The sequence below is a fragment of the Kwoniella europaea genome, chromosome 1 (genome assembly GCF_036810445.1).
Source record: "Kwoniella europaea PYCC6329 chromosome 1, complete sequence".
NCBI classification, from domain to species: Eukaryota; Fungi; Basidiomycota; class Tremellomycetes; order Tremellales; family Cryptococcaceae; genus Kwoniella; species Kwoniella europaea.
The window spans coordinates 14345209-14371421 of NC_089487.1; the positions used below are offsets into that span (position 1 = coordinate 14345209).

At 45.1% G+C, this 26213-nt stretch overlaps 9 protein-coding genes across 9 annotated transcripts; 4 read left to right on the forward strand and 5 right to left on the reverse strand.

Annotated features, from left to right (window-relative positions):
* Nucleotides 1-1419: 1419 nt before the first annotated feature.
* On the reverse strand, nucleotides 1420-2958 carry V865_005483 (uncharacterized protein; the record flags this gene model as incomplete). Its single annotated transcript, XM_066229255.1, has 5 exons — nucleotides 1420-1425; nucleotides 1548-1903; nucleotides 1978-2259; nucleotides 2327-2573; nucleotides 2650-2958. The coding sequence occupies 5 exons, from the start codon at nucleotides 2956-2958 to the stop codon at nucleotides 1420-1422; spliced, it is 1200 nt and encodes a 399-aa protein (XP_066085352.1).
* A 472-nt stretch (nucleotides 2959-3430) lies between these two features.
* V865_005484 (uncharacterized protein) lies at nucleotides 3431-5566 on the forward strand (the record flags this gene model as incomplete). The annotated part of the gene is made up of 13 exons (XM_066229256.1): nucleotides 3431-3441; nucleotides 3506-3579; nucleotides 3630-3643; nucleotides 3698-3761; nucleotides 3817-3961; nucleotides 4025-4161; nucleotides 4221-4272; nucleotides 4339-4491; nucleotides 4551-4639; nucleotides 4691-4800; nucleotides 4846-4910; nucleotides 4968-5397; nucleotides 5456-5566. 13 exons carry the CDS (start codon nucleotides 3431-3433, stop codon nucleotides 5564-5566), a joined length of 1455 nt encoding a protein of 484 aa, XP_066085353.1.
* Nucleotides 5567-5892: 326 nt separating this feature from the next.
* V865_005485 (uncharacterized protein) lies at nucleotides 5893-9296 on the forward strand (the record flags this gene model as incomplete). Its single annotated transcript, XM_066229257.1, has 3 exons — nucleotides 5893-6862; nucleotides 6925-8088; nucleotides 8143-9296. The coding sequence occupies 3 exons, from the start codon at nucleotides 5893-5895 to the stop codon at nucleotides 9294-9296; spliced, it is 3288 nt and encodes a 1095-aa protein (XP_066085354.1).
* A 234-nt stretch (nucleotides 9297-9530) lies between these two features.
* V865_005486 (uncharacterized protein) lies at nucleotides 9531-10850 on the reverse strand (the record flags this gene model as incomplete). The annotated part of the gene is made up of 6 exons (XM_066229258.1): nucleotides 9531-9674; nucleotides 9741-9756; nucleotides 9807-9897; nucleotides 9989-10031; nucleotides 10132-10295; nucleotides 10418-10850. 6 exons carry the CDS (start codon nucleotides 10848-10850, stop codon nucleotides 9531-9533), a joined length of 891 nt encoding a protein of 296 aa, XP_066085355.1.
* Nucleotides 10851-14362: 3512 nt separating this feature from the next.
* V865_005487 (uncharacterized protein) lies at nucleotides 14363-16391 on the forward strand (the record flags this gene model as incomplete). Its single annotated transcript, XM_066229259.1, has 2 exons — nucleotides 14363-14771; nucleotides 14839-16391. The coding sequence occupies 2 exons, from the start codon at nucleotides 14363-14365 to the stop codon at nucleotides 16389-16391; spliced, it is 1962 nt and encodes a 653-aa protein (XP_066085356.1).
* Nucleotides 16392-16726: 335 nt separating this feature from the next.
* V865_005488 (uncharacterized protein) lies at nucleotides 16727-21658 on the reverse strand (the record flags this gene model as incomplete). The annotated part of the gene is made up of 11 exons (XM_066229260.1): nucleotides 16727-16762; nucleotides 16826-16911; nucleotides 16968-17085; nucleotides 17165-17259; nucleotides 17313-20238; nucleotides 20406-20537; nucleotides 20592-20678; nucleotides 20731-21024; nucleotides 21082-21193; nucleotides 21251-21370; nucleotides 21438-21658. The coding sequence occupies 11 exons, from the start codon at nucleotides 21656-21658 to the stop codon at nucleotides 16727-16729; spliced, it is 4227 nt and encodes a 1408-aa protein (XP_066085357.1).
* Nucleotides 21659-22107: 449 nt separating this feature from the next.
* V865_005489 (uncharacterized protein) lies at nucleotides 22108-24101 on the forward strand (the record flags this gene model as incomplete). Its single annotated transcript, XM_066229261.1, has 6 exons — nucleotides 22108-22441; nucleotides 22503-22576; nucleotides 22633-23001; nucleotides 23062-23504; nucleotides 23563-23723; nucleotides 23779-24101. The coding sequence occupies 6 exons, from the start codon at nucleotides 22108-22110 to the stop codon at nucleotides 24099-24101; spliced, it is 1704 nt and encodes a 567-aa protein (XP_066085358.1).
* A 101-nt stretch (nucleotides 24102-24202) lies between these two features.
* On the reverse strand, nucleotides 24203-24789 carry V865_005490 (uncharacterized protein; the record flags this gene model as incomplete). Its single annotated transcript, XM_066229262.1, has 2 exons — nucleotides 24203-24701; nucleotides 24776-24789. The coding sequence occupies 2 exons, from the start codon at nucleotides 24787-24789 to the stop codon at nucleotides 24203-24205; spliced, it is 513 nt and encodes a 170-aa protein (XP_066085359.1).
* An 878-nt stretch (nucleotides 24790-25667) lies between these two features.
* V865_005491 (uncharacterized protein) lies at nucleotides 25668-26020 on the reverse strand (the record flags this gene model as incomplete). The annotated part of the gene is made up of 2 exons (XM_066229263.1): nucleotides 25668-25821; nucleotides 25893-26020. 2 exons carry the CDS (start codon nucleotides 26018-26020, stop codon nucleotides 25668-25670), a joined length of 282 nt encoding a protein of 93 aa, XP_066085360.1.
* Between the last annotated feature and the right edge of the window lie 193 nt (nucleotides 26021-26213).

Here is a 26213-nt window from a genome sequence, read left to right on the forward strand (position 1 = left end):
ACTTGATGTATCATTTATCTTACTTGTACGCTTGATTTTGATGAAATTGAACCACTAAATATTTATATACGGACTATCAATCTATCTACGTTTTTTTTCAACTTTGGTTTTCTTCGTTGATCTACTCTGAAAAAAAGGTATCTTTCCTACCGAGCGATGAAGTATGCAAAAAAACAGATAATGTTTTCTTTGTGATTACAGTATTGCAATTTGGTTATCATGTTCAAAGGATTGTACATCCAATCCAATTCGACTGAATGAAGAACATCAGATAACGATGATCAAGGTTGATGGGATGTGATGGAGGAAACCGGTAAATCCGGGGTACAAAAGTCTGCCATGCAATGATGGTCGTATGGGTACGGTAAGGCAATGAGACAGATTACTTTGTTTAATCGTACTTGTCCGCAATGATAGCGTGAGAAAAACAAAGCGATCAAAGTCCAAATTTGTCAATTTCATTCGCGAATTAATAATAATGAGGAATGTCTCGGCTTTACTCGAAGAATCGAACGAACATTTGATCGATGCGAAAATGAGAACAGAACAAAAATAACCTAACATGGACCGCGGTTTGGGTACTATGTCATCAGGTGAAAATTAAAAAACAGAAAAAATCTGAATAAAACTGCTGGAATCGGAGAGTGCCTTTTTTGGCAAAAAGCATATTACTATGTTTATACGAAAAGATGTACGACTCCGACTTCCGACTCCGACTCCCATAAAGAGTAGGTCAGTCAGCTTCACGGAATCGCCATTGCGCCTCGTCTTGCCCGCTCGGCTTGGGAAACAACTTTATTGGGAATGGAAAAAAGGAAGCGAGTAAAACAAGTAGCGTCGTATATCTTGCAGGATCGTAGCGGGACGTTTACAGTACTCGTAACTTTTCATATGATTGCGTTCTCATGTTTGATCTAATGATGCAATTATCATTTCGAAGGAGTCTCTCTTTGCCTCGTGAATGACTGATCTGAGATCATCAACTACAGCTGAACAGACACCAAATTACAAGGATGGTGATACGAGTCCCACCCAAAAGGACACAAATAGCACAACCAATTGAAGCATGATATGCCATATGATGTTTACATAGTAGTACTTGTCTAAAGCTGCTAGATCCACTCAGCAGCCCCAACCTTGCAGTGTACGATATGAAGGAGAAAGATGTTCTGGACCAATAATTGATCAGGCATGAGAGGACAGACCTTAGTTGACTTGGTGTATATTTTAGGATATCGATTTAACCCTTGGGTACTGGTATATATACATTTTGATGTCTAGACAACGATAAGAGGGGAATACTCAATAATGATGCGAGTATTTTCGTAACGCATATGATGGTATAGGAGTAAAAGTATCGTATCGTATAAAATTCGTTCTTGTTCTCTCTGATGAAAATGAGGTGAGGGCATCTATCGTTTAAAGCTGAATTCGATCAAGTTTCAAACCTCATCCAGTCAGCTATTTAAACCTCGCACGTTGACCAGAGAGAGAAGAGGGATTGAAGTGATATGGCATGGTATGTATATGCGATGATTTTTACTCACCAAGCTATCCATCCTTCCAAAAATCTCTAAAACCGTAGCAACCACTTCGAAACATAATTCTTCTTGCTCCTCTTGACCACCACCTGCACCAGCTTGACCAGTGGTACTGGCCGCCATCTCTTTCCTCACTTCTCTGACCAATTCCTGTACGCTCTCACGTCCCACACCACCGCTTCCACCTTCCCTTTTCCTCGTTCCTCCTCCGATAGATACCGGTCCAGCCACGTTGGACGTCGTCACTCCGAATGGCCAAGTGGAGAATTCGGCGAGGATATCATCGCACCTTGCGAATGCAGCTTCCCGAGAATCGTAAGATAGCCTTTGTAAGGCATTCTCAAGTACGCTCGACGCGTAGGCTACGATCGAACCGACAAAATCAGTACTTTGTGTGCATAGTTGTGGTCGTAGTGATGAAAGGCGATCTACTTACCTGCACAAACCAAAACAACGGCTCTTGTATGTCTATATTTCACACCTTCCTTGTGTAATGCCTGAGGAGGTATGGCAGCCGTTCGAGCGGTCAAAAGCGTCAAAACCCTCCTCATCACATCGTCTTTGGCATTCATATCGGCTATAGGATGAGTTGCCATATCGAATAATAGGAAATTTCTCTTCTCAGTCCTCAATACACCTTTATCAACTAAACCTTTCGCTAAACGCTCTCGAACTTGTTTGAGTTGATATCCTATTTTCATTACATTCCAAGTTTCCCCTATATCCAATATCACCTTATCAGCTAATGTTGTTTTTGGCGAGGATGCAATTGTGCTTTGACTTACCGCTCATCAAATCCACCCATGCACCTGTTCCGTATTTTTCACTCGATTTCATCATCTTCAAAGCTTCGTCCAATATAGTTTCTCCAGTCTGTCTATCATCGATAACTTCGATTAACCTATCTGCTAAAGCCAATCTCCTACGTGATGGATCTTTGACCATCGCTATTCTACGTCTTAATGCCAATTCAATCAGGATACAACCTCTTAAAGCGTACGAGATGTTATCGTTCCAGAATGATAGGTAGCCCTGGTTGATAGTCAAGATCAGCAATACATTCCAGACGTACGATAATAGAATCACTCCATTAGGATATTTCACTCACAGCTTTATCTTTCAAACCCAATAACAAAACTTCCTCCATGATGGTCAACCTAGGCATCGTCTCCGATTCACCACCATTTTCGAAATCCCTAGGATCATACGCTATCTTCCCTCTACCTTCCATCGCACCAGCTCCGCCTGATCCTCCTGCCGAACTGGTTGGCACGTTATTTGTCGTTCCACCGGGTCTCCTGGGAGCACCACCAGAGGTAGATGCGAAAGTGGGTGTATCTGAGAATGCTGGTGAGGCTGAACCTATGGCTGGTGATGCACCTGCGCCTCGTCGTCGGGTGAGTCCTTCGGAAGCCATTGTGTGTAGTGGGTATAAAGGTATTGAAGGTGGGTGAGGATTGAAGGGGAAGAAGGCTAGTTCAAAGGGATCGCTTCTCCGACTGACAGTTCAGGTGTTCTCGCCAGATACGTTTCGATCCTCTGGAGTGATGTATGAGACAGAGATTGTGATGCTTGTGTGTAGGGATTGGAGATGACGATAATGAATTGGATATGGACCGTCGGTGTGCTTGTAGGAGTGCTCATACACAGCCAGCTGCACAGTACAGTTAAGAGCGAGTTGTATACGCGTATGAGACAGCGAGGGGCTATAGGATATAACCGAATATCACCGCGTGTGGCATTAACAGGCACAACATCGATCACTTCCAGCATCATCACTTTGTCATCCCCGACAGATACCAGCTCATTGTCGGAAAGAAAGACTTGATTGTCACCATTCAATAGTCATCCATTCACGATAGAAGGACAAGTATCGGACTGCAACGGAAATGAGTAATCTGTGAGCTAAGTGGTCCCCTTCCCATTCGAAGAACTTAGCTCACTCTCTTATCCACATTTGACAGATATGTGACCGAGGCAAGTTTCCCTCAACCTCAACCTCCACTCTCTAGGTCCAACTCACTCACATGCTTATCTGGTGAACTGTATAGCCCGCTACCAATGGTAAGGTAATTATAGATACAACAGCGGGGGAGATAGAAGTGAGTCAGCTTCTGGCAATGGTATTCCCTCGTAAGCTGATGGTATAATCACAGGTCGAGCTGTGGGGTAAAGAATGCCCGAAAGCTGTTCGAAATTTCCTTGCACTCTCGATGGAAGGTAAATTCATCCCTACAGTATCAGACAGCATGATGATATTGATACATTTTCTTAGGATACTATGATGGAGTTATCTTCCATAGAGTCGTTCCGGGGTTCATCATACAATCTGGTGATCCAACAGGTACAGGTATGGGAGGAGAGAGTTTTTATGGTGAACCATTCCAAGATGAGATACATCCTAGATTACGATTCAACAGGTTAGCTTCTTCTGACCCATCATTGTCGATGGGATAAAGCTAACTCACGTGAGTTGATGGTAGACGAGGTTTGATGGGTATGGCCAATAACAGTAAACGACATACCAACACTTCTCAATTCTTCTTCACGTTGGATAAAGCAGAGGAATTGATCAATAAACATACCTTGTTTGGGAAGATCGTTGGAAATACGATATATAGTGAGTGACAACATCAATTTCGTTTCTCTTGTGTAGAGAGCTGATAGATGTTTCGCTAGATGTGATGAGTATTGGTAATTTAGATGTGGATGCCGAAGAAAAGCCATTAGTGTATGTTTCTCCCTTGTTTCCTTGATTGCAAATCGAGTCATAGTCACTGATATGATCTGCTTGTAGACCACCAAAAATAAAAGGTGTCAGGATAATAGAGAACCCCTTTGACGATATTGTACCTCGTATAACCGCTTCTGAGAGAAGAGCTCAACAGCAAGCTAGGTTGGAAGCTAAGAAGGAGATGGAGTTTAGGGAGAAGAGAGCAAAGGCGAAAAAGTGAGCCGGTGACGTGTTTTACACTGTGAATCATGAGTACTGATAGATCATGATATCAGGAACACTGGTTTGCTGTCATTTGGTGATTCGGAAGAGATACCTGAGACGGAGATTAAGGTGAAGAAGAAGGGAATGACCAGACAGGATTGTAAGTGAACCTGAACTCATCAAGTAGTTTATGCTGACAGATGGACGATAGTGCTAGATCCAACCGAGACCGCCCCTGCCAAACCCACCGAATCTTACGTGAACGTACCGGATTCGCTGAAGGATCTTGGCGATACTACTAAAAAGGAGAAGGAGAAAAAGGTGTGTCATATGTGTGACTTGAAAGACAATGTTGGCTGATGATAGAAGCAGGCTGCCGTCGATCTCAAAGCTATTCGAGAACAGCATGAAAGGGAAAAGGCAGGGAGCAGGTATGTGAGCTGCGCTGTACTTTGTGCATCCAGGCCAGCTGATGAGTCTCTTTTCAGTGCTTCGCGTCAAGCTGAGATCAAGCGGATGGAAGAAGATCTACGTCGGTTGAAGAAACGTACAGGGGACGCGTCAGATTCCGATTCAGATGACGGACGTTCGAAACGACATAAAGGACCTTCGGTATTGGAACAAGAATTGGCCAAGTATTCTAAGAACAGGGGAAGAGCCGCTGCAAAACATGGGAACAAGAGGGGTAGGAGGGACGAGGAAGATGATATATTGAAAGAGATGAGTAGGTTTAGTAGTAAAGTAGCTAAAGCTGCACCGGATGAGGATGAAGAACCGACAACAAGACCTACGGGAGGAGATGAACAGGCCGGAGAGGATAATCTGGAAGTGGACGATGATGTAGGATGGATGAAACATAGTTTGAAATTCTTGGTGGATGAGAAGGAATTAACGAGAAGGGCAGAAGAAGAGTACTCGGTGAGTCTCAAGAGTTCCGTTTGGTTTGGGATGAAAGCTGATTGATGCATACGTATAGGTGATTGACCCTCGAGCGAAAGCGAGACAGCTTGCTGAGGATTCACGTAGGGAGAAGGAAGGGCACAGGAAAGGGATGCGGACTGCTGCTGATGTAGGTAGAAGGAGGTAGTGCTTGACTTGGGTGGCAAATGTGCTCTAAAGAGGATTAATTCTCCCAAAGAGGGAATTCTGCCACGTGATCATTTGTTATTATCGTACCACTTTCCACTTTTATGAGACGATCAGACGATTGTTGACGATGAACCATGAGATTTGCATTGCATGATACGATACGATGATACCAAAGTAATAACAACGTTGGAGTGACAGAACACCGCAGAGAGACACGCCGCCACAGGTTTCAAAAAGAGCAGTCAGCAGGAGATACATAGCAAACCGAATAGATTCATCCATCTTGATATTATTTGACTTTTACCTGTTGCTCGACAATCCGGCATGCCAACCTCTCTATTCGCTCAGCAGACAATGCCCTCCCACAACTCAGAGGAGGACTCCCTCTTCTTCGAAGACTCGATATCACCTTCCAACGCCCTCTTCCCTTCCGAACTTCTCGATCCCTCTTCCCTACTCCATATACCATCTACGACCAATGGCGGTCCTTCGTCGATGAATCGCCCTTCACCCGCAAGTGATAATTCACTCTCGCCCTTGGCGTACCAACAATCATTCGGCATGAGCAGTGGATCATCGTCATCCAGAGTACCATCATTATCGCCTTCGACTCAATCTATCAACCTATCTAATATGGGTAGTATCTCGATGAACGGTCAATCACCTAGATCATCATCTTCTCCAAGTTCACATTCCAACTTTTCCCTATCGGCTACGGACGACTTCCTATTCAACAATAATAATAGCTTCGACTCGACAGAATTGGATGTGCTGTTCCAATCTGAAGATAGCAAGATACTCCTAAATGGAAGTGGAGAAGATCAAACTTTGAACCAATTTGTCAACATTCCTAACAATGGAAGTCAAGGTCAAGATAAATCCAATGGACAATCTCTTTTCTTTCCAGATCAACAATCCAACCCATTCCTTACTCATAATAACGATGGAAATCTAGATTTCTTACAAAATTTGTTGTTCAGTGGCAATGGAAATACAAATACACTCAATGGTATGGGTAATGACGATACGTTTGATATGCTCAATCTCGATTCACCAATCTCAACGGGTAAGAAATCCTCTCAATCTGGCTTTCCGATCGATTTCGATTTTGCGCAACAAGCGAAAGCTATTGGGAATATGACGCATTCACAACAGCAGACTCTACAACCTCAATACATGAAGGACCAGATCAAGCAAGAGGGATGGCCAATAGGACACTTGAATGGTTTTGAGAATCAATTACAGGTTAATAATGATCAGATGGGCAACCTCGGGTATGGCATAAATATCAATGGTTAGTATCTTTGGCTCCTCTGTTTGATGATTCCGTCTAGCTGACATCATGTTATTCTACAGGTTCATCGCTCGATCAACCCTCTACAGATGCCTCTACATCGAATGTCAAGCAACCACGTCAGACCAAAGCTTCCCAGCAACTTCGTCAATCCAACAAAACCCCAGCTGCTCCTAAAGAATCTAGCGATCCACCCGTTGTCGGAAAGCACAACAAGACCGAACGACGATATCGACAAAAGGTACAAGCTGCCCAAGCCGATCTACGAGATGCCATTCCAGCTCTTCGAGTGTTATATGCCACGTCCACCGAAGAACAGAAACGCACTACCGATTTTAGAGCTGCGGATGGAACGGTCGATGGTCTGGGGGAAGTCACAAGACCCAACGCAAGTGCCAAAGCTACGATCTTGATCGGAGCTAAGAAGTATATTGAACTATTACAAAGGCGATCAGCAATGTTACAGCGAAAAGTCCAAGAATTGGAAGCTTTCCGTCTGGCAGTAGCTGGAGAAGATAATCTGAAGTTGTGGCAAGCTGATTTCGGCGCTAGAGAAAGTTTGATCCAAGCTGCTGCTGAGGCTGCTGCGATGAAAGCTGAGGAAGATTCCCTTGATGAAGATGATGAAGTCGATGAAGAAGAGGAAGAACAACAAACGAAAAGGAAAAGAACAAAGACCGCTACTGCACCTAAACAACCTCGTGCCAAACCTGGTCCAAAGAAGAAAGATCAAAATTCAACCACGACCATGGCTCAGAACGCTGCTTCTGGTGGTCTGAGGATGTTCGCTGCTTTTGCTGTATCATTCAGCTTCTTACCTTCCGCTTCGAACGTGTTAAAACAGACCTCAGCTCAATCATCTGCCAATGCAATGCCCAGCGGGGTGATAGGACAAGCTACGACTGGTCAGATTTTATCGAAATTACCTCTCATCACTGCAGAACACACCTCCAGGTTACTAGCAAGAGGTCTACCAGGACCGATCGCCCCGGCGCCTCATACTCTCATTGACTGGACCTGGAGACTGCTCGTCGCTGTCATCTTGGCTGCTTCGATGGGTCCGATCATCTCTCATTGGACCAAGTCTGAAGAGAAGAAGAAAGCTGGAAATGTCTCTCTCTTCGCTAAGGATTGTGCGAGACTCATCGTTCCTGTTGGTAAGAAGTTTAAAGCATCTGACGATCAGGACTATTGGAATCAGAAGGCTGCTAATATCATTGGCGGTGGTGAGTTATATCGTAAACGTCGTAACGGAATCATCGCTGACTCATTTGGTACAGTCATAACACCATCCACCCTCGAAAAATGGCATGTCGTGGTGCATCTCCATAACACAGGCTCCGATGTCTATTCCCTTACCTTGCTTGCCTTACTCCAACACGATATACCTTTCTTGCGATCTTCCACTCAAATATGGAGAAATGCCCAGTCCAGAATTACCACATCGACACCTCTACCTCTCGCCACTGTTCTCAAGCTTCCTTTACTCGAAGCACTGCGATGTGCCGAATCTCTCGATAAAACATCTTCGCCAATCACCGCTATTGCCGAAGAAATCACCTTGGTCCATGTCTATGATCTTTACTCTAGGTTCTTTATCAAATTGGTAGATGCTTCCACTCGATCGAAAACCGCTGGCAATACTACTGCTTCTCTCAAAACCCTCTTATACAATCTTGAATCATACGATATTGGCCAATCACTGAAACTATCAGCATTTGACAAAGAAGTGCGAACGACCATTGAGGGATTGCCTAAAGGCTCGGCAGCCCATGCTCTTGGTCTAGTACTCATTGGTCTTTGGGGTATCTTTGTCAAACCTACTCCAAGTGCTCAAGTGGCTTTAGCTACTGCATTAGCAGCTGAAGAAGTCCAAGGTGCAGGTAAAGGTTTAACATCCATCTCAGCAATGTTAGAATTGTTATACCCCGGTTCGAAAGATGTTTTAGCCATTCATGGAGTTGATAAATCCCTGCAAGAGAATAGGTTATCGAAAAATGCTTTGGGAGTTGATAAATTGGCTTTAACCTGTATTGAATATATCAAACTCCTCATTTCGTCCAACGAAGTAAATGATCGAACGGTAAATGAAAGTAGGTTGAAGAGATTGGAGAATTCAAGAAATATACAGAAAGCTAGTAGTCATTTGAGGTTGGTTTTGACACAAATTAGATTTATTGGATTTGCATTCGAAGATTCGAGTTCACTTCATCCAGATGACGAAGTGGATGATGAAGAAGGTGAAGAAGATGGAGAAGTTTTAGATGAGAAGGATGTACATCAGGATTTGGGTTTGGAAAATGAAGTGAGAAGATTTGAATTGGCTAAAGAGAATTTAGTGAGAGTTTTATGTGATGTTAGTAGACGTGCGGCTGGGAGAGCGAGTGGGAGAGATGATGATTCGGGATTGGAAGGTGATTTGGATGATTTATGATTGCTTGATGGATTGTGTAGATAGGTTTTTGTAACATGGATATCGATAGTTATTTATGCATATGTATATATCTCGATCGAATCTATGGTTTCTTTTCATTTCTTATGGCAATAAGACTATGCTCGATCTATAATACAGACCAAGCACACATATGTGTAAAAAGACTTTCGATCGTTATTGATATCGTTGATACATCGATAGACTGATTCTATTTGATGATAGGGTACACTTCTCTCATAATATCTTCTTATCCTTCAAGAATCCGGATACAGCATCTAAGAACCCTTCTGGGTTTTCCTCAGGAATCCAGTGGAAACTCTTCGGAACCAATTCGAACGAAACGTCGTTTGAGTACTCTTTTGTCTGATCTTCGATGAACTGTTCAAAGTCATTAGCACACACTCTCACTTGACGACAATGTAGACTGGTAAGAACTCGACTTACTTCCTGCATTGGTGAACTTTCACCTGCTAATGCCAAAGTTGGAATAGTTTACCATTCTTCTTCAACATTTCTCTAAAGTCTTTGACGTCTTGATGGAATGATCGGTAGGTATCTAGTCCGCATCGGATTGCACCAGGAGCAGAAAAGGCTTTTGTGTCTGAAGATATAGGGAGACAGCAGATCAGTCACAAGCTAAGCTTTCAGGGAATATTTCATGGATCGAATGTATATAGTTGAAGTTGACTTACATGTTTCAAGATCTTTATCGGTCAAGAACGAAGGATCGTAACACTAACACCAGTCGATTATCAGTATACGAGATACATAATAATTTGAAACTTGACTGAGATAGATTGGCTTGGTTTGTTTGGTGTGGTATGCTGTAACTCACCAAACGATGAAAGAAATGACCAATATACTCTTTCTCTTTACCTTGAATCAAGAGCTCAGGTAAATCAGCCTGGTTATGGAAGAAGAAATGCCATAGGAATGACCAGGTCGAAGATGGTTCGGTTGTAGCTTTGTCGTAAGACTGAGTACCTGGTATGGGTGCTTCTGCAATATCATCGAATTTTTTCATTCCCATCAATCAGCATTTACTGGAAAGCTAGTCTTGTAAAAGTACATTGTACAGTTTCTATCCATCTGAAATGGGAATGGAATGGATATTCACTCACCAAAAGTAATCAAAGCTTCAACATCACCTTCAAATTGCATCGCCAAATTACTAGCTACCATACTCCCTATATCACTCCCCACCAATATGACTTTATCTATGCCCAGTTTATCTTTATACAGCGTATGGATATCCCTGCTCATTGTCAATTTATCGTACCCGTCCCTTGGTCTATCAGAATCGCCCGCTCCTCGATAATCGACAGCTATAACTCTAAGACCCGACTCGCTCAATGGTCGAATCACCTGTCGCCAGCAATACCATGTCTGCGGAAACCCGTGTATGAGCAGGATGGTCTTCTCACTTGCAGGGCGTGACAGGTGGCTGTTGAAAGAGGAAGGTTGGACATCGACATAATGGATGTTAACACCTGGTGAGATCTCTTGTTTGCCGTGGTTCCAATTTGATGGCTCTTCTGTGAATGTGCGTCTCATGATTGTTTATGGACTAGACTGGCTGTTGAGCAAGATCACTATTGATATCCACCGGCTGAATCATGATCGTCGCTGAAGCCCATTGCATATCAGTCTATCAGTGAGCAAGAGCAGTAGTGAATTGTATAAAGTACGTCATACCTCCCTCCACCTGACGTCAAGACCTTTTCGGTGAGTAATCTGATAAAGGCGTCATATATTGATGTTGACATGCAAATCTGGAGACTGATATGTCACACAGGTCGTGGTATGCTGATACATGACCAGACGAGTGAACTCACAGGTTGAGATGATCACTGAGAACATCCTCCAATTGAGGCACCACCAACTTTGTCCAACAATCCGACCAAGCAGTAGCCCGGAGTCAGGGTGCAGATCAGCGGCTTCTAGCAGTACGCGAATCGCATGGCATAAGCTTCCTGATCGTAATTGCGTGTATTTCTGAGACTCAACTGGTCATCCGTATGAGAAACATGTGGTATACGTATGGTACCAATGTTGTTCGGAAGCTTTCTTACGACTAATCTGATGTCCGGAAGCAGTAACTTGAAGAATCGATGTCTCGGAATCCTCGCTCTTACAGCGCTAAGAGTCCCATGTGCGATTTGGGTTGTAGCCCATTGTTCCTGATACCATTGTTTTGGATACGCTACTTCCTGACAAATGCGTCCGTGTACGTATGTATGTGTTACAGTAGTATACGTCAAAGGCTGTTGAATCCTTGCCGCAGTCCGCTTTCGGTTGTCGTGATGCCATTTTTCTGAGTCCGAAAATGTATCGTCTCGGATGATCGATTGGACATGACCGGATTCTTCGGTGAGACTACCATACAGTACATATCTGAGTGAGACAAGACGAAACAAGACGATGTTCTATACGACTAGAAACATGGCGTGGATGAGGGATGTGATGTCCATGCTGTGGTTTGTGGTCTTTTTGTTCTATAGCGGCGTGAAGTGACCAATGCGTCCCTTTGACTTGGCCAGAAAAGTTCGGTCGAGTTCGGTAATACCCAGGATTCTTCGCCATCTTACTAAATGCGTTATATCAAACATGTGATTCATGGCTTCCATGGTCATACCATGTGAGAGAGATAATGAAGCGCTTCTAAATGACGCCTCATCGTTCCAATCACTATTGTATGCAAAAATACACCACATTCGTTACAAGGACAGTTGGAGTATGATGCATAGTTGAAACGCCTCTTCGGTCATTCAATATACGTATCTCTCGTAATTGAATTTCTATAGCTCCACAATCCGACGCATGGTACTGTGTGTATATGATCTGTGATTACAATTTCTTGGAACCACGCTTTAAGCATCCATTAGTGGACTACTGTGCAGATGTATCATAGAGCCACTGGCGAAGCTGAGCTGGGGATGATCAGAATTTGATCGAGTCTAAAAATACGCGATGACCATTCCCGCGTTTCTGGTACGTCCAAAAATCATATTATCGCGGTTGCAGTCAGCTCAGATGAGACCCAAAGGCCAGTCCAGAGTGAGCGAAACATGGTTCAGATTGCATTTTCAGGGTTACGGGAAGAAACAAGAAACAAGTTTCTTCTTGGTTAACCCCAGAAAACAAAATGGAGTGGCAGCAAAGTGGGATGACCGGAAAATAAGGGAAAGAGAAAAGGTCCGGATGGTAATGATGATCCCTTATCCCTCTTGTCACTGAGACAATTAACCATATAAGGGTGTGTGTTCATAAAGGCGTAGACGTCGTACATGCCGTTAGAGAGGATCATTCATAACGTATACCTCTTCTGTGCCGGTTGCGGTCGTTGTGTGATCTAATACATACTTCCTCATCCTCTTCACATCATATGTTCAGTAGTACTCTTACCCGTCAACATCCCGTGTAAGCTCAGTCCATACCCGTCACACTCCCTTTCCGTTTCCAGTTGCAGTCATGACAATCTCAATGGAGTACTGTACGAAAAGAAGCGCGTCATCCTGTCTTCCAATTTGCTGCGAGAGAAACAATAGAAGGAAAGCTACCGAGGCGAGACATTCGGTAACGCGATCGCTCACGCCCATCCCCTAACTCTAGGATCATCCATACTTCACTCCAATATGGAACATATACGGTTGATCATATTTGCCAGTTTTTATTACTTTGATTAGATTATTTTGTGAAGAGTGCCTGCCCCGAAAAGTGTTTCCCGGTTCGGACTCAATAACAAATAATGTAAACCTGCCCTGCTCGTGGCCATACCGTACCGCTTCTGACGTCTTTCTTGATCCAGATGTAAAACATCTTTTACTCAACCCTTCCCCTACAAAAACGGAGAGATCTCGTACCCTGTACTTGTACAAAAAGCGATCAAATGATAAGTCATACATCTGTATGTATCTACATCCTAACATTCCTTGTTTCTCTTTCACCACCTGAATCAATACCTATTGTCTATAACTCAGCATTGACGAGACACTTATACACATCAGTAGTCTCACCATCTTTTCACATCGAATCGACTCGAATCGACCAAGTGTCAGCATCTCCACGGCGCTTGGTTCGGCAGACTCCCAGATCCCAAGATTCTATAGCGTTCACATAGAGAAGGAGAGACAGGCTTTTGTGGTGTTTCACCTATTGTTCTTTTGGACCACTTTTTGCCGGTGGATCATAAACGACCGGCGACCACATCGCGAACTGATAGGGCATACCTCAATCGCATTACTGCGGTATATAGAATCGGTGTAACAACTTGCGAACGGTATATGGTCATCTGTGTCTTGCTAATACTCCGAAATCTCAGCGTCATTCAACTCAAAGTGAGAGAAACAACCGGTTGAATCGTACCAAGGCATTCCCGACCCATCTTCTTCGCATCATAGGTTTCAAATTTGAATCAACTCATTCGTAATCCCACAATCTGGACATTCGAAGATCAAGACCAAGATCAACTTTTCAATTGTACCACCTACTCAAGTGATTAGAAGCTTGTGCATCACAAGGCTCGCCACTGTCATCAGAGGAGAGAGCCATCGAAGGTATTCAAGGTGAATCGTTCACGACGACCACGAATACGTATATGAAATCGCCGATTCCAACATATCGATCCTACGTGTTTTTCGGGTTTCTTGAGTTTTGGTGATTTTCCCACAGGACAAACATAACATAATTCGATAGATAACATACCGTTGATTTCAAGACATTCTCACTTGGAACTGGGTATACTACGCGTTTGACTTTGCTTTTTTTACTTGTCTCAAACGTTGTGACAAAATTTACCAAAGAGCGTTCAATACCCGAACCAAATCATCCAAACCAAGGGGAAGGAAGCAGAAGAGTTACTTGATCCTTGAGATACCGAGACATCAAAAGTCCTAAGCCCGAAGGAAGACGAAAAAGAAAAACAAAGACTTTCTCGGGAACGTAATACAAGCAAAGATATTGGAATACGACTTACTTGTTCGATATCTACATTGGGGACAACTTTATCCCGAAGAGCTTGTTATATACACACATATATATATATATTCATAAAATTATACAGCAAGATGATCGCTTCTTCCCACCCATCACCATCTTCACTTTTACGACCCGTCTTCTCCTCAAATCAGTATTGTGAAGCTTCTGCGCCTACCACACCAGCATCTCATCAACCTTTCTCACATAGATTACGATCAACCATGACTCACCCATTCTCATCAACATCATCCGCTTCTAGCTCGAGGTGCGCCAGTCCGTCTGGGTCTTGGTCCGCATCTCCAGCGATGTCAACTAACCCATCGATGTCGTATCATTCTCGTGAATCGACCGCGGAGAGTGTCGAACTTTCGACTCCTTCTTCGTCTAGACGAAGACATGGAGGTGGATTCTGGACTTCGTTGATACACCATGGGAAACATGTATCGAAGGAAGTGGATCATTCAGAAGATGAGATGATGCAAGTTGACACCGTTGCTGGTGAGTGGCATTTTTTCTCTCATCAAATCTATGATCTACATTGCTAACTTCTTACTCTACTATGTAGATTCATTCTCATTCACTCCACCACCTTCACGCCCTATCTGCTCACTCTCAGCATCCTATCAATGTTCCGAAACGTCCACTTTGATCCCGCCATCTTTCTACCCTGGTCAATCGATTCCTGTCGTGTTGACATTCGAACTCGATCGATTCTCTTCATTGCCACATTACCTTAACCCTACTTTATCGATGTCTCTCATCGGTACCCTACATCTTCCAGGTCAATTACCACGAACGATCATCTGCGTGTCCGTCTCCCTATCAGAAGGATTAGCATTATGGGCAAGGGATGCTCAGCAGACATATCTTAGAAACCCACCTCAACCTAGTGAATGTTCGATCGACCCAACTTATGGATTACCAGGCGGTACATATTCTTTACCACTTACTGTTCAAGTACCCTCCACACCTAGATTACCACCCTCATTCACCGTCCGATCATCCTCCTTCGCCGTCACCTACGCTCTGACAGTGACGCTCTCGTGCGACGATCCAGCTTTCCCCAATACCGGTGCCAGGGTGGTTCTGGCAGATACAGCCAAACCATTCGAGATGATGCCTGAGACTTTACCGACCAGAGCTCCACGATATGTCCCTTCTTCGTTCTTTGTAAAAACGGATTTACCTATCGAATCGACTTTTATGACTCCAGGTGAAGTTTTGCCGATCTTACCTAGACAAAGTGTCAAATGGACTATACATCCTCATATACCGACAACAACCTATTCACCTACGTCCATCATCCCATTCTCACTTTCACTCACACCACCGTCGGTATCTGATTTGGAATTGGAATTACCATCTGGATACAGACCTTTGCAGCCTACCATGCAGGTCTTGATTAGATTAGCATTAGTCAGAAGAGAACACTCCTCTCTGTCTAAACAGGAACCACTCGATTCGCAAGGGAATGGTTTGGTAATTGAAGAAGAGATCGTATCAAGATGGGGATGCATTGAATCTTCATTAGAAGAGAAAATCAAATTGAAGAATATCGCTTTACCACTTCTCCCTCATGGAAGTACGACTTGGAAACATGGTATGTCAACAATGTTGAATGTCAATTCATCGACGACATCCCCATGTCCGGAAAGTGAAGAACCAGGAGTAAGCGTCTCTTCGACGTTCCATCTAAATGTCACTATGGCTTTCCTGTCTATCAAACCTGGTTCACCCGTCTTGACGGATTACCTACCAGCTGGATTTTCAGACCTTGAGAATGTACCGATTTCGATCCCTCGGTCAGGAGAATTTAGCGAACCTCTATCACCCAATTCGCCAGGGTACTTTAACATATCTCAATTCAGGAGGTTCTTCCCTGGTACAGTTAAGACACTCCCCTTGCCTATCGTAGTAGGTTCGGTATCCGAACCTAGAGGTGCGATGCATAATATAAGATGGAGTGATTTACATTTATCGAGAAATGCAAGAGGTAGAGAAGTAGGTAGAATGATTCATGGTGAATCGCTTTCAATGGAAAATGGTTGGATGGTACCTCCTCCATCGTATAATGAAGCTATCAAAACGGTCCCTTACGAATTTAAAGTAGAATTATAATCTTTAATCAGAAATAGCATATCAATTAGATGGACATCATAGCATCAAACATAGTCTAGTCATTGTCATAGTATATCTCTATCATTTTACATGTCATCTTTTGTAGCTCATTCATAGACAATTTGCATTCTGTGTTTCTTCCTCAATCATCAATCTCGCATGTATCTTGCGTTGTCAAAGCAAAGTGTGTCGTATTCTTGCAATTGGACGCAAAGGTCAAGATCATTCATCAAGTATGCAAAATCAATTCATTACGCCATATCTTTTTATGTATCGAATCAGAAAAACATCATTCAGACTATCTACATTCTTCCTCTTACACCATGAAAGGCGATCTATACACTCAACCTCACTAACTGCTTGACTCCGGGCTATGACAGAAACCACGAGATGTCAGCGGATATGTTGAACATCAGATGTATGAGTTCACTCACCACCCAAGTAGTCATATCACCAGTGGCACTAGTCAATAGCTCGACATGCATTGCCAAAGCTGCATTCCAATCCTTCGCAGCGATAGCTATAAATGACCATTATCAGTTGGACTCGGTTTGGGTGGATGAGATGTAGACTTACCCTTAGTGATGTTATTCAGTAAGTCCAAAGCTGGTTTGGGTACTGAGTCGTTGTTGAGACCATCGAAGAGGATGTTCAACCTTCTTTCGGTGTCCTCGACCACCTTCTTCACGTTAGGCTGTTGGTAGAGTCGTCAGCGAGGAACATGGAGCGTGGATTTTCATCACGAGGAACAATCAAAATCAGTGTTTACTCACAGGGAAGTTCTTTTGTTTCACCGCTGAAAGCTCATTCGACAAAGTCTCGAAGACAGGTCGTGATGAAGGAGGTATATGCGATCTGTCTCCGGCAGCTGTAAAATCCCTGTGTCAGCGACTGACACTCCGATATGCGTGTCGTACTTACGATGAGTGGGTTTGGCCGGTGCTGCGGGAGGTAGTTGAACCTCTCGTTGAGCAGCTTTAGGGGGAGAATTTATCACCTGAGGTGGTGGTCCACCTTGTTGTTGTTGCTGCTGCTGGACAGAAGGACTTCTTCCTGGAGGTGGAGGACCGGCCATTCGTGAGCCCATAGGTGGCGGTGGATTAGCTTGATGTTGAGTCGGGGGTGACATAGCTTGAGGCGGTCGTTGTTGAGGGGGTGGCCTTATCTGTCCTGCCAATGGCGAACCTACTCTACCTGGTCCCAAAGGTGACAAAGCTCTTTGAGGAGGGGGTCCAGCCATTACACCTGGAGGAGGAGGTCCAGCTCTAGCTTGGGGTGGTGGAGCTGGTCGAGCAGCAGGTGGTGGACCGGCAAGCGGTTGTCCACGGGGCGGAGGTGCTTGGAACTGAGGAGGCGGTTGCTGTTGAGCAGGTGGAGAAGCTACTGATCTTGGCGGAGGTGGAATCTGGGTGGAAGGAGCTCGTGGACCGCCCTTAGGTGGTGGTGGAAGAACACCCGGTTGAGGTGTTTGTCGAGCTGGCGGAGGTGTGAATCCGGTGGGTTGAGCCTCGAACGGATTAGGCATATTGGGGAAAGGAGAAGTAATGGCAGTGGGTTTGTTGGCTTCCTTGTTAACAGCACTTTGAGGTCGTTTGGGTGCGAGGTTGGGTGCATCGTTCCATCCCGGGATATCCCTTCTCTGAGCTGCAGGTAAAGGTGGTGGGGTGTTTGAAGTTGGACCGTTGATGGAGCCAGCTCGAGGCGGTGGAGGAATTACTTGGGGAGGAGCACCGTAAGGTTGCTGAGGTGCGCCATAGCCTTGAGCCTGGGGTTCGTTGGGTCGATAGCCATTGGCAGAGTAGCCAGCCGGCTGATAAGTTGATACTGGGGATGGAGCATAAGGGTTTGTTTCACCATATCCTCCGTAAGACTGTTGCTGTTGAGCAGGCTGATATGGCGCGGAGGTAGTGGGAGGCTTGTAGGCGTTCTGGGTAGGAGCCGGAGGAGGTGCATAAGCTGAGGGCCGTGACTGACCATAGGGAGCAGGAGGTTGTACGGCACTATAAGGCCCAGTCGACGAAGGAGCAAGGCTGTATGGCCCGGCTGTCTGGTGAGTGTACGAAGAAGAACTGGTAGGGGCATAGGAAGTAGAAGCTTGAGGTTGGGTTTTAGCAGCTCCGAAGGCAGAGTTGATTGAGACACTTCCAGCTTGAATACCAGCGGCAGTAAATAATCTATCTCTAGCTTTGTCTAATTCGGAACCAGCAGCACCAGTACCCTTGTAATCTGGAGGAGTCATCTTGACAAACTTGGCAGCGATGTCGACAAGGCCCTGAGTCGCCAAGAGATCGGCGTACTCGTAATATCGATCGTACAATCCAGCCAGCTTGTAAGTTCTTGCACCTGTCTCAGCAGCGACAGCAGATTCGGTCGGAGAGAGGAGGTCCTCATCGACATACCCTGTGGCCGCGGTAAATACTGCCACCTTTTCGATGAATGATTGGAGGGCTTGTGCGTGAGCAGCGTATCGAGTTGTATCCGTCGCTTCCTCTTCCTCAGACATCTCATCAACCCAGATGCTGACCACCTTTTCTAATTTCCTTGCTGCGAGGTAACACAAGGTAGCGTCCTGTCTAGCGATCCTGGCAGATTCCTTAGCTTCTGGGCTATCAGAGCCAGTGAGCGTGCGCCATTTGAATTGAAGTCGTTGACCAAGCTGTTCGGCAAGATTGCTGAACTCGCTCTCCTTGGCGAAAGTGCAGATGACAACGAAAGCGACTTTCCATTCTCGAAGATCGGCATTCTGGACAATATCGATAAGGTCTTCAGTGACTATAGATTGGAACACTCGGAGGAAGGGGAGAGATGCGGTTTGTCGAGCGAAATAAGCTTTTTGAGTAGATTGGAGGAGATCTGAACCACCCCGTACAGCAAGGAGCAGGGCATCGGCGAATCTTTCCGAGGCGAGACAAAGGTCGACAGCAGATTTGAAGTCGCCCATGACAAGGGCTTGAGTGATGAGTTTATCAATATCACTTTCGCCTTCAGGATAGATTTGAAAAGTATTCTCTTTGGTGATGATCTCATCTCTGACTGAAGAGGCTCGACTGCCGATCGTAGCGGCGACAGATGAATCGACGAACTCGTTATTCTTGTGAGGGATTATGCTGTCAAGTTGAGGGTTTCGAAGTGTCCCTGTAGCCATCGAAGAGAAGAAGTCGGCAGCGGCAGCGGCGGGTGTACCTGGGGCGTGATCCTCATCGAAGAGACTTTTATCAGTAGCACCAGTTGCTGAAGCGGTTTCCGACCCCTTGACACTGGTGGTCTCGTCGGCCATAGAGCTAGCTTCTTCAGGTGTCTTCTCCACAGTAGGTGTGGCCACCTCAGATTCGTCTTTCGCGTCCGGTTTTGTTTGTTCCTCCGATGGCTCTTCAGTAACAGTGACGGAAGGGAATTTCCCAATAGCTTCCTGTACCTTTTTCACGACTTCTTCCTTTGAGAAACCAAGTAACTGGACGAGCTCTTCACGTGAATTGGTTTTGAACAAAGTTTGAAGAGCCCTCCAAGCATCATCGTTACCGCTTGCCCGATCGGAACAAAATTCGGCAAGTTTCTCTTTCTCCCCAGCTGTAGCATCTAAAGCTGTAGCTCTTTCTATGACGCCTTGCTCTGTAGTGACGGTACGTAGATGCACGACTCCACTTTGGTGTTTACCCGAAGCGCCTGGCAAGTTAGATGTTGTAGCGAGAAGTCCACCAAAACCGAAAGTAGCTGAAACCGGTCTTCGCAGCCATTTAGGAGGTTGCTTGAGGGAGAGTACGTTGGCAGTATCATTGGATGGCTCTTCTTGACTCAAAGCGCCGAATATGTCATCCGCAGAAGCCTCCTCATTGAGGGTCTCAGCTGGCTGAGATGGAATGCTAGTTGTTTGGAGAGAATGAATACCGATATGACCGTCGAAAGAGGCGGTAGCGAGAAGATCAGGGTTTCGTGGGCACCAAGTGGTTTGGAATGACCAGTCGTTACTTGCAGGAAGCTACTTTGTCAGCGATGCTCAATAGACACTGAACTCACTTCTCCGATGATCTCTCCAGTTGAAGGGTTCCAGCAGAGCGTTCTGTTATCTTTACCACATGATAGCAGCAAATCGGCGTCTTGCTTACACCAGGCAACGGAAAGAACACCTTTATGATGACCGCTTAGGATCTGTAAAGTACTGTTAGCCAAATCACATCGGTATACAGATACCTCGAGACTCACCTTTTCGGGAGCCCTAGTATTCCTTAAATCCCATAACATGATGATTGGTGATTCATCGTCTTCCGAAGCAGTGATCAATCTCGTGGCCTACTAGATCTCAGCTTCGATCTTGACAGTATTTGCCAATATTGGAGCTTACATTTTCAGGATGCCAACAAACATCACTCATTCCTCTTCTTTTACCCATCTGCAAACCCGCTACGCCGCCAACGGTCTCCATTCCCTTCGCAGCACCTCCACCATACTGTAAGCTGACGATCTCCTTTCCAGCTTTCAAGTCCCAGACAGATGTAAATCCTGACGAGGAAGAAGCAGCGAATACCCTAGCAACGGTGGGATTCCATTGAAGCGATGTGATTTCGTTAAGTTTGGTGGATGTAGGACCCGGTGGGACGGGGGCGTTGTTGGGATTGTTGAGATCGTATATGTAAAGCTACAAGGTAATCACATGTAAGTTGTAGAACGTTAAGCAAGGCGAAGATGCACTTACTTCGGCATTAACAGCACCGGTCAATAAGAGATTCTTCTGGATCTGGTTGAAATCCAAACCTCGGACAGGTCCAGTGTGCTTATCGCTCTTAAAAATACGAGCTTCGTCGGCACTACGAATCATTCGGTGAGCAGGTGACTCTGACCAGATAGCCAACAGGGATACTCACCTCGAGCCAGACAATATCTTCTCTGGATCGAACAAGTTAACTTCTCCAGTCTCCATACCAGCTGCAAGAAGACCTTTTGAGTAAGATGCGGATGGAGCAGACCACGCCAGTCGATTGAATCTATCGTCATTTCGAGGAGAGCTCAATTAGTTATATGAGTACCACCTCTGAAGAACAGTTTACTCACCGACTATTCACGGTTATACTCCCTTGAGCACCTTTACCTTCGCCTCCAAGTCTTATTCCTTTCTCATCCCCAAAATCAGGAGCCCAGATCTCCAACTGACTCTCATTGCTAAAATTCTCGTCTAAAGCACCTGCTACAGCACCAGTCGCGAGTAAAGGGGAAGAAGAGGATGAGTGGTCCCATGCGAATGTCGCTGTCCTTGAGATATCTTTCAGCTTCATCTTCGAGGTGATGTGTATCGCACTGCACCCGAGTGTGGTCGCGTCAGAAGATTGGAGGGAAGAAGGGGTGTAAGTTGAGGCCTCTGATATGTGAGCGAGGTCTTGAAGCTATATGACGATCCGATATGGGTGGGTATATGAACTGAATATAGAGGATATGGGGGATGGTGAAATCACATCCCACCATCCACTTATGACGAGGCGATCAGATAGACGTGGCGCTGACATCAGGTTGCTCGCGCCTAGCACAACATCTTCCCCGGGTGTAGGTAGGCACGTCATCTGACTCGCGTACCTAAGGCTACCTGCTCTCTGACCACGTGTTGTGCCATCGTTCTGAGATTTTTGAATTTGGAGATTTTGGGATCCAAGATGTTTGACAGCATTTTCAACAATTTCTGAACCAATCTACCATAAATCATCCTAGAGACTATAAATCGCCACGCAACATGCCCGACCCATTCTTCCAATCCGAAAAGAAAAGGAAACGTACCAATCGAGCTGGGCCATCCAGATCAAATGGCGGTGAAGGGCGACCATTACCTTATGGCAAAGGACAGAAATCGAAACCGTCAAGGCGAGCAGAGAAGGATGAAGAGCTTTCATCGGATGCCGAAGGGGAGAATGGAGGAGGCGATTTAGATATGATGGATTTCAGAGCTGGGAGAGAAGATGTTAATTTCAGTGATGAGGAATTGATAGATCAGAATGAAACTGCCGCCGAGAAACGAGTAAGGCTGGCAAAAGGTTATTTGGCTAAAGTCAGAGATGAGGTCGAAGCTGGTATGTCCACACTGCGAATATTGCATACTATTTGCGGAGCTAATTCCGGATGCTCTGTTAGCCAACGCCAATACAGATTACGATGCTGCCGAGATTGACAGGGAGTTGATAGCTTCGAGACTGCAAAAGGACGTTGTGAGTCGCTTCTCCGATGTTGATATCGGGAAGTAGGGCTGAATATCATCTATCAGGCCGAACAATCAGGTAAAATACATCTATACATAGCGTCGCATACGACATCCGCTATAACCCGTTTCCTACCTACATCACCCCACGTTCCCACTTCTGCCGCTCTAACACCTAAATATCTATACGTTTCGACGAAACGAGGGTCAATCATCAGATACGCCACATCAACGCTGAAGAAGATAGGTAAACCTTTTGGACAGGCTGTAGGAGAAGGTGGCGGACATAAAGGCGAGATACTCTGCTTGGCCGCAAGTGAAGATGGCAAATTCGTGGTTACAGGAGGTAGGGACAAGGTCATTGGAGTATGGAATGTTGAAGGGGATGAACCTGTTTGGGTGACTGGTTTAAGGGGTCATAAAGATGCTGTAACAGTGAGCTTTCCGCTTTTTCTTTCCGAGACAGAGTAGCTGAAGCTGACCTATTCCTCGTAGTCTATTGCTATGCCAGCGTTAAACAACCCATCTCACCATATCCTCTCGGCATCCTTATCTCGCCATTTGGCCTTACATTCTTTAGCGACTTTGTCAGTAATCGATACATTCTTTGGTCACCAAGATTCCATACCGTCTGTGTCTTCCTTGAAACCCACCCTGGCCGTTACAGCCGGATCAAGGGACAGGACATGCAGATGGTGGAAAGTTGAAGAGGAAGTACAGCTGGTTTTTAGAGGTGGTGGTAAAACAAGATCAGATCAGACTGGATTGTTACCTGAAGAACGGAAAGAAAGGTTAGGCGGAGGCTGGACAGAAGGTGTTGATCCTGCTGAAGAAGCTAAGAAGGATAGGAAAGGGAAAGGGAAAGAATTTGTAGAAGGTAGTATAGACGTGGTGGAGATGTTGGATGATCAGCATTTCGTATCTGGTGGTGATAGCGGGTAAGTCAGCTTGACGAAGACCCCATTTTGGCAGTATCTGACTTGTGCTTGATAATAGCTCGATATCATTATGGCATATAGGAAAGAAGAAACCCATCTTCACCAAAGCGTTCGCCCATGGGTTGACGGATCTGGTGGATAGCGAAGATTATGCGATCACCGGTCCAAGGTGGATAACGGCCCTGGCAGGATTAAGGGGAACAAACTTGTTTGCATCTGGTAAGTAAAGCTCCTTAACGTGCAGTCAGGTTCAACCACTGACTTCGCTCGTTAGGTTCTTATGATGGCCAAATCCGGTTTTGGGCTCTCGATCCTTCATTGAAGAATTTCTCAGCAATATCGCTCACCATTCCAATAAGAGGATTCATCAACTCGATCCAACTTCTCTCTTACCCTATAAACACCATCCAACCCTCATCATTCCCCGAATCAGCTGACGCTGAAAATGAAAAGAGAAGTAAGAATCATATATACATTGTAGTTTCAGTAGGCCAAGAACCTAGATTGGGCAGATGGATGAATGATAAGAAAGCGAAGAATGGTGTGATAGTGGGAAGAGTGGAATTCGATGATGAAGGAAGGAAGTTGTTGATATAGTTCGTAGAGCATGGACATGCATGACACTTGTATTGATTGATCAATATTTTGAATAGTACAAAGATTGCATGATTCTCGAGGAACCACGAAGAATCATTAGATTACAGTCGAGGAGTGAAGTATTTCGCCATGATATCCCAATTCACATCATTTCGATAGGACCTTTTGTTCCAGGTCACTGCCCTATTTCTTTCCAATTGATAGAGCAATCCGACTAGATACGGTGCGGTAGGCTTCAATATGTCCTTTGCTGCCATGTCTGTCAAAGTCATCTCGTTGCGCGTCAAATCTTGACCCATCTTCTCTAAAGCTTTACGTGCAAGATCTGAGTCATTTTCATGGCTGGCGAAGCAGAAGACCTCCCATGGTGCTTGCATTGCGATATCCCCCAAGCGGAATCTGAGTCGATCGTGGACGATAGGGCAACCATACCTGTCGGCCAGGGAGAACAACTGTGCTGCGGTAGACCAATAACGAACCAGTGGTGGCGGAAATTTCATCATGTAATCGAGAAAGAGCTCGAGATCGGATGACTTGGTATCGATAGGGATGGTCGATGGTTTCAAGTTGGGATCACAAAGCATATCTCGCAGTACCGAACTTTCAATAAATTCTGATAAGCCAGCAATCCGGACCGTTCCAAGCGAAACATGACAATCTGTATCGACACTGACCTGTGTGTTTTCATCTCATACGAATTTACTTTGAAGAGTACATCATCCGAGCTTGTCAGAGTGATATCGGCTCATTCGTCTTTGTAGTTCTTGGAATACTTGGGTGTGTCCCCCTCCAATGCCATTGTGAAGACAATTCCAACGTGGATCAACAGAGTGATGTAGGAAAGGTGCGGAAATGCAATGAGAAGATCAACAGTCTTGAGAACTCACAGATTACAGGAAAGGTTGGTATGGATGTGCTTTAGTGAGGTGCGAGCCACGTACTCCAAAGACATCAGTCCATGCGTACGCCTGCTGAAGACCTATGTCGACAATCATACGTATTCGAGAAGATGCATCATGCAACAATCACATCTTAGGATTGGTTCTAACCTTCACTGTAGACATACAAGAACACTACAACCGAGGACGTCCCAGCTTGCACTCGAAATGAGGCATCAATTCTTTTGATGTTTTAAACAGCGATAGCTTCAAGAATCACTTTGATTTCTACCCAGTTCATCTCATTAACCCTTGAATGATTTATGGTAATGGGAATCTCCACTCACTGGCTACCAAGGCTTGAAGCTTTGGGAAATACTCGCCCAGTCAGTGTAACAGTATGAATCCTCATAATCATCGGTGTATGAGGAGTTCGCCAGCATCTGAATGAGGCCCAATAGGTAAGACAGAGCCACGTCCGCGGCAGTTTCGTAAGAAAGCGAATCAATTCTCATATCCCGGTGCTTTGAATCCATTTTCATAGACTTAAGAGAATGTTCAGCAAAGTCACAATGATCTTGATGGCTAGCCATGCAAAAGGCTGCCCAGGGCTCTTTCTCTGCCTTCTTTTGAAGGCTGACCCACATTCTATCGCTGGCGATATCACACTTGTACTGTTCAATCAAATCTAACACTTTTCTCGCTTGTCCCCAATTTGCCACTGTGTGGGCGGTTTGTTGTGCATCAGATGGAGGAAGCAGGTGAGCTCTTCTGCACTTGCATCGATCGTCATCGGTGAAGGTTTGAAAGTTGGATCACCTAAGATCGTTCGAAGTACCAAGCTGGAAACGCCACACTCAGATCAGCCAGTTTCAATGCCATGATAAGGAAGGAGCTCAAGAATGCTACTCGCCTGTGTGCCTTCAACATATATGAATGCACTTTAAACTCTATCCCGTCTGAGCTGATCAATGTGATATCCGCATCGTCCGAGTTGTAAATGGGAGATCTCTTGAGGTTACCATCCGCAGTAACCGACATGTCGCTGGCGAGTTCGCTCGTAGGGTAAAGTCTATGAGGATCGAGTGTCATTTATTGCAAAGATTGGATCTACCAAAAAGAACACAAAGAGAAAATCGAAGTCATTCGCAGATGGACATCAAGGTCTGAAAATGGGTTCACGATGTCTAAAGATACATAAACACAGCACGGACACGATACGTAAATTACTGCT